The following is a 10,971-nucleotide window of genomic DNA, read 5'->3' on the forward strand; positions in this document are numbered from 1 at the left end:
GTGGTCTAATTCAAACCACACAACAAGAGAGGGAGCCATGCCTGACACTACCTGGATAATCAAGAACTAGAATCTGAATAGCCAAGGACCAAGGGTAGGAAAAATAAGTCCATGAAATGATTCCTAGTGGTATTCTGCTACACTCATAGATTGGGGCCTAGTTCAATAATCATCAGAGACACTTTCCCTTAGAAGCTGATGAAAGTCAGTGTAAGACTCATAGCCATACATTAGATGGAGAGAGAACACAAATTGGAGTACTCCATTAGGTCTTTGCCCTCAGAGCTCAAGGAATCCTATGGCTGCGGGGGAGGAAGATTTTCTTTTTTTGAGACAGGGTTTCTCTGTGTAGCCCTGGCTGTCCTTGAACTCACTCTGTAGACCAGGCTGGACTCGAACTCAGAAATCTGCCTGCCTCTGTCTCCCAAGTTCTGGGCTTAAAGATGTGCACCACCACTACTCAGCAAGGGGTAGGGGAGGAAGAATAATAAGAGTCAGAAGAGTCAAGGACACTAGGAAGACACAGCCCACAGAATCAACTAAGCAGGGACTGAAGCAGACATCCTGGGGCATTGGTCTGTGCTTTGGGTCCTCTGCATGTTATGGCTTTTAGCTTCTGGCTTTGTAGGACTCCTAACAGTGGATAGAGGTCTAACTCTTTTGTCTGCTTTTGAGACCCATTTCCTGCTACAGAGCTGCCTTGCCCAGTCTTGGACTGGGAAAAATGGAAGAAGGAGAGGCTATGATCAGGCTGCATTGTATTTAAGAATAAATTTTATAATGTATATACATGAGTTTTGTGTTTCAGCTTATTACATTGAATTCAAAAGATAACAATAATTAAATAAGAAAGGATCTATATTCTATATTTCGTTAAAAGTAGCTAAGATGAAGGCCTTTTGCCCACCCCAAATGTGCATTTGAGGAACTTGGAACAGGAGATAAGCCCCTGAGATGCCATGACTGTTCTACTGTTTTCTTAAAGATTTATTTATTATTATATGTAAGTGCACTGTTGTTCTCTTCAGACACCAGAAGAGGGCATCGGATCTTATTACAGATGGTTATGAGCCACCATGTACTTGCTGGGATTTGAACTCAGGACCTTCAGAAGAGCAGTCAGTACTCTTGACCACTGTGTGTTTTAGATCTTATATTAATTTAAAGCAATTTCTTATACTGTATAGTCACCCATGAACCCTCCTTCAACTCCCTCTTCCTTGGTGTGCCTATTTTGAAGCAGATGTTCTGGTGCTCTGGTTCTTATGATGTATCTGCCTCTTCTGCAACGTTTCCTGAGTGTTACATATAACATGTTATATTGTAGATGTATAAAAAGTGATGTTTTATGACTGGAATGTAATCTTTCAGGAAATTGGGGAATTCAGAGTTTCTCAAGAATTCTGAGCCGGGTGATGGTGGCACAGGCCTTTAATCCCAGCACTTGGGAGGCAGAGGCAGGTGGATTTCTGTGTTCAAGTCCAGCATGGTCTACAGAGTGAGTTCCAGGACAGCCAGGGCTACACAGAGAAACCTTGTCTCAAAAAACCACAAAAAGAACTTTGTATATGATTTAAATGCAACCCCAACATTTGCTTTCTCTTTTTCTAATAGAAATGGGTACATTAGAAATATAAAACACCTCATCATCACCTTTGAACGTAATGTTTCTATGTGTTGAGATCTCATTGAACTACATGATTCTTGATTATTTTTCTCAAATACCTGGTGCTGTCCAAGTAGTCATCACATGTGATTTCTTATGTATACTGTCTTTTTGGTCACTCTAGTTTTTTCTAAGATAATATTTGAAATATGATTCCTAAAGGGACACACTAAATTCTGAGGTCTCTGTATAGTCCTTGGTGTAATATTCTGGTCAGAGCCTAGGCATCACACAAGTCAAACTATATGTGACGAAATAAATGGTCAAGGCAGTAAAATCTTTGGGTTTTTTTTTTTTTTTTTTTTTTTTTTTTTTTTTTTTTTTTTGCTGTTCTTTTGGTTTTTTGGTTTTTTGGATTTGGTTTTTTCGAGACAGGGTTTCTCTGTATAGCCCTGGCTGTCCTGGAACTCATTCTGTACACCAGGCTGGCCTTGAACTCAGAAATCCACCTGCCTCTGCCTCCCAGAGTGCTGGGATTACAGGCATGTGCCACCACCGCACAGCTAGTAAAATCTTATCTACATGTTGGGATATTAAGAAGTATAACTTAGATTATGTCTTTAGGAACAACATGATAAAGACAGAGGGACCCATGCTGGCTAACCAAAGGGAAAGCAAAAATTTAAGATTTCAGAAATTCGAGGATGATGAAAGAAAGTGGCCTTGGATGGACATTACAATCTATTTCTCTCAGTGTTCTCAGGTGCACAGGACATTCTAGCAAACCGCCAATGGAAGGTTTCCAGAAGAGGATTGCAGCTTTTGAATGTCATAACACAATTATGTGTTCTCAGACTGGAAGAATACTCAATATTTAAAGCAGTTTTATGTTGGGGACAATTAACATGTTTCTAGTGTGTCCCCAACGTAAAGAGCTATAAAATAATGGAAATGAAAGAAGAGGGGGAAACTCACTTTCGTTTCTTTCTAGAAAAAAAATCCCTTTTCTCTGAATGATGGAAGTACGGTTCATTCACAGATCATAAATAATTAAATTTGTTTATATCAAATAGGGATTCAAGCTTTTATTGATCAACAAATCTGCCTACAGTACATCTGTACACCTCTGCCTAATACCACTAAGTTAGAATCACATAGATACATAATAATTCAGTAGACCTGGAATCCCACTTTGTATACAGAGCACGTTTAAAAGTTCTAATTCTAAGCCGGCTGCTGGTGGTGCATGCCTGTAATCCCAGCACTCTGGGAGGCTGAGGCAGGCAGATTTCTGAGTTTGAGGCCAGCCTGGTCTACAGAGTGAGCTCGAGGACAGCCAGGGCTATACAGAGAAACACTGTCTGTTAAAAACCAACTCCAAAAAAAACCAAAAATAAACAAATAAATAAAATAAATAAATAAATAAATAAATAAATAGATAGATAGATAGATAGATAAATAAATAAATAAATAAAGTTTCTGTAAGGCAAAGGACACCATCAAGAGGACAAATCGGCAACCAACAAATTGGGAAAAGATCTTCACCAATCCTACATCAGATAGAGGGCTAATATCCAATATATATAAAGAACTCAAGAAGTTAGACTCCAGAAAACCGAACAACCCTATTAAAAAATGGGGTACAGAGTTAAACAAAGAATTCTCACCTGAAGAACTTCAGATGGCGGAGAAGCATCTTAAAAAATGCTCAACTTCATTAGTCATTAGGGAAATGCAAATCAAAACAACCTTGAGATTTCATCTTACACCAGTCAGAATGGCTAAGATTAAAAATTCAGGAGACAGCAGGTGTTGGAGAGGGTGTGGAGAAAAAGGAACACTCCTCCACTGCTGGTGGGTTTGCAAATTGGTACAACCACTCTGGAAATCAGTCTGGCGGTTCCTCTGAAAACTGGGCACCTCACTTCCAGAAGATCCTGCTATACCACTCCTGGGCATATACCCAGAGGATTCTCCACCATGTAATAAGGATACATGCTCTACTTTGTTCATAGCAGCCCTATTTATAATTGCCAGATGTTGGAAAGAACCCAGGTATCCCTCAACAGAAGAGTGGATGCAAAAAATGTGGTATATCTACACAATGGAGTACTATTCAACCATTTGAAACAATGAATTCATGAAATTCTTAGGCAAATGGATGGAGCTAGAGAACATCATACTAAGTGAGGTAACCCAGACTCAAAAGGTGAATCATGGTATGCACTCACTAATAAGTGGATATTAACCTAGAAAACTGGAATACCCAAAACATAATCCACACATCAAATGAGGTACAAGAAGAAAGGAGGAGTGGCCCCTGGTTCTGGAAAGACTCAGTGAAGTAGTATTCGGCAAAACCAGAATGGGGAAGTGGGAAGGGGTGGGTGGGAGGACAGGGGAAGAGAAGGGGCTTACGGGACTTTCAGGGAGTGGGGGGGCTAGAAAAGGGGCAATCATTTGAAATGTAAATAAATTATATCGAATAAAAAAATTTAAAAAAACCAACTCCAAAAAAACCAAAAATAAATAAATAAATAAATAAATAAATAAATAAATAAAAAAAAATAAATAAATAAAGTAAAAGTTCAAATTCTACAGTAGATTCTAGATTCTAATTAGCAATTCTTACAAATATGTAAAAATAAATGAAAAACACTAAACACTGTGAAAGTAAGTGTTCTGGGAGGAACATGTGGACCGCAGAAACAAAGCAAACAGTCACCCATCTTTTACATTTAATATCATTGTAATATTTGTCCTAGTTAGGGTTTTACTGCTTTCAACGGACCCCATGACCAAGGCAAGTCTTAAAAAGGACAATATTTAAATAGGGCTGGCTTACAGGTTCAGAGATTCAATCCATTATCATCAAAGTGGAAGCATAGCAACATCAAAGTGGGAGCAGGCGTCGTTCAGGCAGAACTGAGGATTCTTTTATTGTTGTTGTTGTTGGTTTATCTGAGACAGGATTTTTTTTCTGTGTAGCCCTGGCTGTCCTAGGAGAGCTGAGCATTCTACATCTTCATCTGAAGGCTGCTAGTGGAAGAATGGCTTCTAGTCAGCTAGGATGAGGGTCTTAAGGCCATAACCACAGTGACACACATATTTCAACATGGACACAACTTCTAATAATGCCATTCCCTGGGCCAAGCATATACAAACCATCACAATATTTAATCACAATAAACAGAGGACACATTATCATAGAAAAGCACTAGCATACTGGATATAGCTTCCTATGACCATTTGTAGACAGTACAGTAGTAAGGCCTGACAGTGCAATGGAAAGTTCCAGGGCAGTAGCTGTATATGAGAGAACTCTGGGTTACATCCAGGAAACTCACACATCCACCCTCACAATCAAGGAACACACCAACCCGACCAGTTGGTTTCTCTATGTGGTGATGAAATATTGGGCAGGTAGTGTGGAGACTGTAATGATCACCATCCATCAAACACACTAGAAGAAATGCTCCTTCAGATCCAATCTCAAAGTTTCTCTTCTTTAACCAGACATTGTCACAGACCCCTACAGCCCATTCCTTATAGTTCTTCAAATCCAGCTCCCAGTAATGTTTTCCAGTGGTAAAGCTCTCTGTTCCCCAGGAAGCACGATAGGATCTAGGCACAGCCAGAAATGTATGTCCATTGCAATATCTAGAGGTGAATCTTCTGACACCAAAAACTAAGCTTCTGTGGCAGTTGTATATGATCAAATTTTGAAAGAAAACTTTCACTGTAGGAAGAGACAAAATTTTAGTTAAGCAGGGTGGTGGTGGCACACTCCTTTATTCCCAGCACTTGGGAGGCAGAGGCAGCGAATTTCTGAGATTGAGGCCAGCCTGGTCTACAGAGTGTAATCCAGGACACCAAGGACCACACCTAGAAAAACCCTGTCTCAAAAAAAAAAAGAACAACAAAACATCAAAAAAAGAAAGAAATTTTAGTTAAAACAAATATTTACATTTCTCAGGTGTGAGAGCGAGATCCCTAGAGATTTCCTGGGTTTTAAAAATAGAAAGTCTAACACTGGAAGGGTAGCTATAGCCCAGATAAATCAAAGTCAAGAAGTTCTACAAAGAAACAGAATGAGCACATAATGAAAACTGCTTTGAAAATCTATAGAAGCTGCAGAGGTAGAAGTCACAGCACAGAACTGCACAGTTCTCTCAGGGGCTTTAGTTACACCAGGCAAACAAACTGTGTGCAATGCAATGAGGACCCCCTGAATGCTGTACACCTGAGTCTCCATGAAAAGTTATTCCTATATCCTAGGTCATGATTGCTTTCATGTTATGGTTTTGATTTTCATCCCACTATGCAGATTTGTACCAAATATAAATCTAAGCATGCATTAGAAGTTGTTCCCTAGTAGCAATTGTCTGCATTTAATTAAAACCTGGTTGCTCTGATATTCTTTCCCTGTGATGTTACAATCCATATTTTGATTTCCAAGTGTGATTCAGACTGCCCCATATCTTATCAACTTGTTTTATTTTTATTGCCTGTGATATATGACTTTGTCTGTTTGGGTTTTGTATGTGTGTGTGCATGTGTGATCATTTCTGTAGATTCTTTTAGATAGGATTTCCTGCTATATACACTTGACTGGCATGGAACTCACTATGTCAATCTTTCTGGCCTCCAACTTTTGGGCTATCCTCCTGATTCCATGTTTTTAATACTGGGATTACAAGTTGGTGCCACTATATCTTGTGAATTTTTAATCTATGGAGTATAATAAACTTTATTTTCAGCCTGAATCATGTACATCATTAAATTGGTATTCATTAATCTTTGTAAAAAAAATCTGCCTAAATATGATTACAATGTGGCTTAACAAGACATATATATTTTAGGGAATTAAAATATTCATTGTACAAAGGTCATCTCACTATTGAAGTGCACCTCTGGTCATTATATCAGTGCTGACACTCACCTTGGAAGTACTTGTACCTTGCAGTCAGCCCAGTATTAGGATGGGCACTGAGTTTTGGTTTCATTCTCTGCGTCAGCTGCACTAACTCACTCCTGCAAGGAGAAGACATTGATAGGCATGTGCTACAGATATCACCCCAGGGATGAGGAAAAATCTTCACTGGGAGCTAAGTATTAAAACTCTTGTCACATAACCTGACAACTGAAGTTCAATCTCAGGAACCCATGGTGTAAGGAGAGGACAAACTCCTGAGAGTGCTCCTGTGTCCTGCACACATGTGCACCCATACAGAACATTTTCTTATATTAAAGAAACCTCATGGTCAGGAGACATAGTGGTTTCCTCTTAGATGCTCTTTCTAAAACCCTTCCTGTTACCAACCTCTTTCCCATGCTTCCAGCCCCTTTCTTCTACTACCAGGAAAGTACAGCCCATGGGCCTCAATGATTAGGATTTGAAAATGACAAATTTTAGCTCAAGACCATTACATACACTCTTTACTAATAGGGAGAAAGAAAAGACACTGTCTGGTAATGCCAAACAGGCATCATATCCATGAACACAATCCCAAACCCATCATCCATAAACAACTAAGTATTTTCTATACAAAGTATATTTGTACATTCCTAAGAGGGCTTGTTCAGCTTTGTACCATAGTTCAGGGTATCCTGGCTTACACTGAGGATTAAACTCACCTGCTGAACAAGTCATCCAAATCCTGCAAACAAAACAAGAGAAGCTTAGATATCTGAAGGAACAGCCCACAATGTTGTTCTATATATACATAGTTTTTTTTAGAGATTTACTTATTCATTTTATGTATATGAGTACACTTTTCTCCCTACAGACACACCAGAAGGGGGCATCAGATCCCATTATAGATGGTTGTGAACCACCATGTGGCTGCTGGGAATTGAACTCAAGATTGCTGGAAGATCAGTCAGTGCTCTTAACTGCTAATCCATCTCTCCAGCTCATAAAGTTTTATATCTTTATATATAAAAAAGTTTTATTTTCTTTACATAATTGTTAGTCATCACTACACTGATTCACCTTGCAAATGTATTTTCACATCCCAGGGTAATGCCAAAGAAGTGGATTAGCACAATGGAATGAATTCCTAATGAAATCAGGCTGTGAGAATATTTGGGAAGCATATGGGTAGGAGTTATACACTGCTTTGTAACACTCAGCTGTCTTCAAAGAGGACTTTCTTTGATCTTGTACTCAAGCATAGGAAACTTTCATTAAGGGTACTTCAAAACTGAGGCCTAACCCCTATATGGTGCCTCATATCTGTAATTTTAGAATTTTGGGTTTAGGTCTCAGGAATCCTGTGAATCTGAGGCCATTGTGCACCACAAAAGAAGAACATATATCAAATCCCCCATCTCCCAAAGAAAGCTCAAAAACACAGCTTTCAAACAGAACAAACTTATGGTAGACTACTTTAAAACTGTACTAGCATGCAAGAAGAGGTAAAATGGAGTGCTTGGTCACAATAATCACTTAATTTGGGGTTTCAAAGCAAGCTACAAACACACACACACAAAAGAGATATTCAGTATGGAATCTGCTGACACAATGTCAACAAGCTTCTTTTTAGGATATTACAGAAATTATCTTTCCAGATTTTTCATAAAACCTGATAATAAGTACAGGGGATATAGAAATGGATCTCAGATGTAACAGTCACAGGTGTGGCCTCAGATAATAACACTGTTTCAAGCCCTCTTACATGCCTACCTGCAGCAGCAGCACCTCATATGGCTTCTGGGATGTTGCCTTCAGTTCCTGACACAATTCTATTAGTTGACTCCTCTTGTGGACCATCATGGCTTCATTTTCCCTGAGCGCCTCTAAAATAATACTGCTTTGATTTTTCATACATGCCATATATTGATTCACTTCTTCATTGAGGGGTGGATGTAATTTGCTATACTGTGTCCTGATCATTTCCCCCCGTAGGGTCACATCGTCCTGAAGGAAAAGGGACATCCTAGATCACATCTGGAGAGTATTTGATCCTCTCCACTGAATTCTTCTATGTTTAAATTCACCTACAGGATCCCATCAGGGCACTGCACACGCTGATTTACTGTTCCCACTTTTCAGAAAATGTAAATCATTTGATTTTATACATTTCTTCATTATTAATAGAGGAAACAAACAAACCCATCCTTTTCCCTTACCATTTTCATCTATTAAATGAGTGTCTGAGATATCTGGAAAAAAGATTTTGATTTATAATATGTTCATTCAAAAATGCAACTTTGGGCTGGGCAGTTGTAGCACATGCCTTTAATCCCAGCACTTGGGAGGCAGAGGCATGCAGATTTCTGAGTTTGAGGCCAGCCTGGTCTACAGAGTAAGTTCCAGGACTGCCAGGGCTACACAGAGAAACCCTGTCTCAAATAACCAAAAAAGAAAACAAAAAGAAAGGAAAAGAAAAAAATGCAAGTTTGCACATACATAGCAACCAAAATTCCAAGTGGAGTCATAAAGTCTGATGTAATCTGCTAAACACTCAGAAATTCACCCATTATTATCAAACTTTATTGCCACATGGCCAGGTTTTTTTCTGTGTTCAAAATTGGATTTTGCCTTTAAGAATTTACGGTTAACATAAAAGGATTTCCTAGCATCGCATCCCATATCTGATCCTCAAATTGTGAATGTCCAAGTTTGCGTCTGGTTGAATTTACACATCAGCTTCATACCCACCAACCAGTGAAAGATTGTTGTCCTCGCTTTATTTAGATTGTCTTGCTGTAATAGGATCTTCTTCAATAAAGATGCCATTTGCTTTTCAAGTTTCAGCTGTAATAAATAAATAAATGTCATCATTACTTAAATAATGAATTACCTGATGGACAAACTCTAGTACTGAACACAATTACTTTAGAAAGGGTAGAAGAAGGATCACAGTGCTGTTTCTTTTTATTTTTAGTAACTATGAAACTTTAAACTTCAGACCATAGAATTACAAAATACAACCACCCTGAGCTCAAGTAAAGTGATAGACTGCAATTGACGATTGTCTGGATAATTAGCATCCGACTGGGATCCCGGTTCTAAGCAGCTCATTCCAGTGTACTTTTGGGATTTTAGTCTTCTGTCATGGGCACTTTTTAAAGATGTAAATTTACCATGATTATAATTTTCAGTGATGTGAATATAATGAATCATGAAACTAGAAATGATATTTATACTTATGCACCTGGCTAGGAATGTTTACATTTTATAGTCAGTCATTCCTCATTCCCTGTTTAAAAAGTGACAAGATTTGGAGTACAATGGATTCTTCAGAATCAGGACACGCATCTTCCTGTGCTCTGCTAAGCCTCCCTCTCTCAAGCTCTCATCCATTTTTTTTTCAGAAATATTGCTTACCATTTGCATACAAGCACGCTCTCCAATAGTGCAGTGTGTGTGACCTCTGTGATCCTGTGAGTCAGAGCACAATTGGCAGAGGAAGGCCCTGCTCTCGCCACAGAATGTCATCTTTCTCTCCTTGTGGATCATGCACTTGTGTTCCTCAGAAATCAAATACTTCATGAGCCTGTTTTCTCTCACAGTGGATACCAGATTCTTCATAGTGTTGTTATTTATGAATGTCCAATGGGATGGTTGCCTACATATAGGGCAGAGGTCAGGGATTCTGAAGTCTTTTGAAGAAAGGATGAGACAGACCTTGCAGAAGGTATGGCCACACCTTAAGGAGACTGGAACCATAAAGATGCCCTGGCAAATGCAGCAGGTGAGTGTTTCCTGGGGGGTTTGCAAAATGTCTGACTCCATTTTTCTGAGGGGAAAAATAAGAATTATTATTATTGGACCAGAGAGGAGGAGCAAGAGACTAGACAAAATGTGATTCAACTTGTGATTAAATTCTGATTATGGCAATACAGACTTATTTTTTTCCCAAGAACTTTTCCCTACATATTGCCTGATGTGACACCATTCTAGAACTACCATCTACATTCCTCCTGAAGGCTTTGACCCACATTGTTATGTTTTTTTTTTTTAATCAATGAGTCTAATTGTGGTTACTTACAGTAATATGAGTGAGGGGTTACAAGAGCAGAAACATCTCAAAGACAGCTTCTGTAATCACCAAATCCTACCACCAAATGAGAGACAGTTCAAAAAGCTGGAAACCTGGAGAACAATGTACATCCTGCAGGCAGGTCAACAGATCATTTTTTCTAGATGAGTCTATTGGTCTAAACCTCTTTGAGGAAGCTGAACTGGTTTCTGCTTCTTCCAGGAAGCTGGTTTACTCTTGGAGATTTCTTTGCAGCTCTGCTCCTCTGACAGTCTTCTTTGCAGCTTAGCTTATCTGAGAGTGACTCTAAGCAGACTTTACTATACACACTGGGATTGAACTGAATCTGATAAGTTTCAGGGACTTCCTGAAGCT

At 39.0% G+C, this 10,971-nt stretch overlaps 1 protein-coding gene across 1 annotated transcript; it reads right to left on the minus strand.

Annotated features, from left to right (window-relative positions):
* Positions 1–4,845: 4,845 nt before the first annotated feature.
* LOC127688739 (tripartite motif-containing protein 43C-like) lies at positions 4,846–10,349 on the minus strand. The gene is made up of 6 exons (XM_052187674.1): positions 9,942–10,349; positions 9,273–9,368; positions 8,295–8,528; positions 7,244–7,266; positions 6,549–6,640; positions 4,846–5,345 (listed from the first exon to the last, which is right to left on the minus strand). The coding sequence occupies exons 1-6, from the start codon at positions 10,347–10,349 to the stop codon at positions 4,846–4,848; spliced, it is 1,353 nt and encodes a 450-aa protein (XP_052043634.1).
* Between the last annotated feature and the right edge of the window lie 622 nt (positions 10,350–10,971).

Source organism: Apodemus sylvaticus, chromosome 7 (assembly GCF_947179515.1).
Source record: "Apodemus sylvaticus chromosome 7, mApoSyl1.1, whole genome shotgun sequence".
Taxonomy (NCBI): domain Eukaryota; kingdom Metazoa; phylum Chordata; class Mammalia; order Rodentia; family Muridae; genus Apodemus; species Apodemus sylvaticus.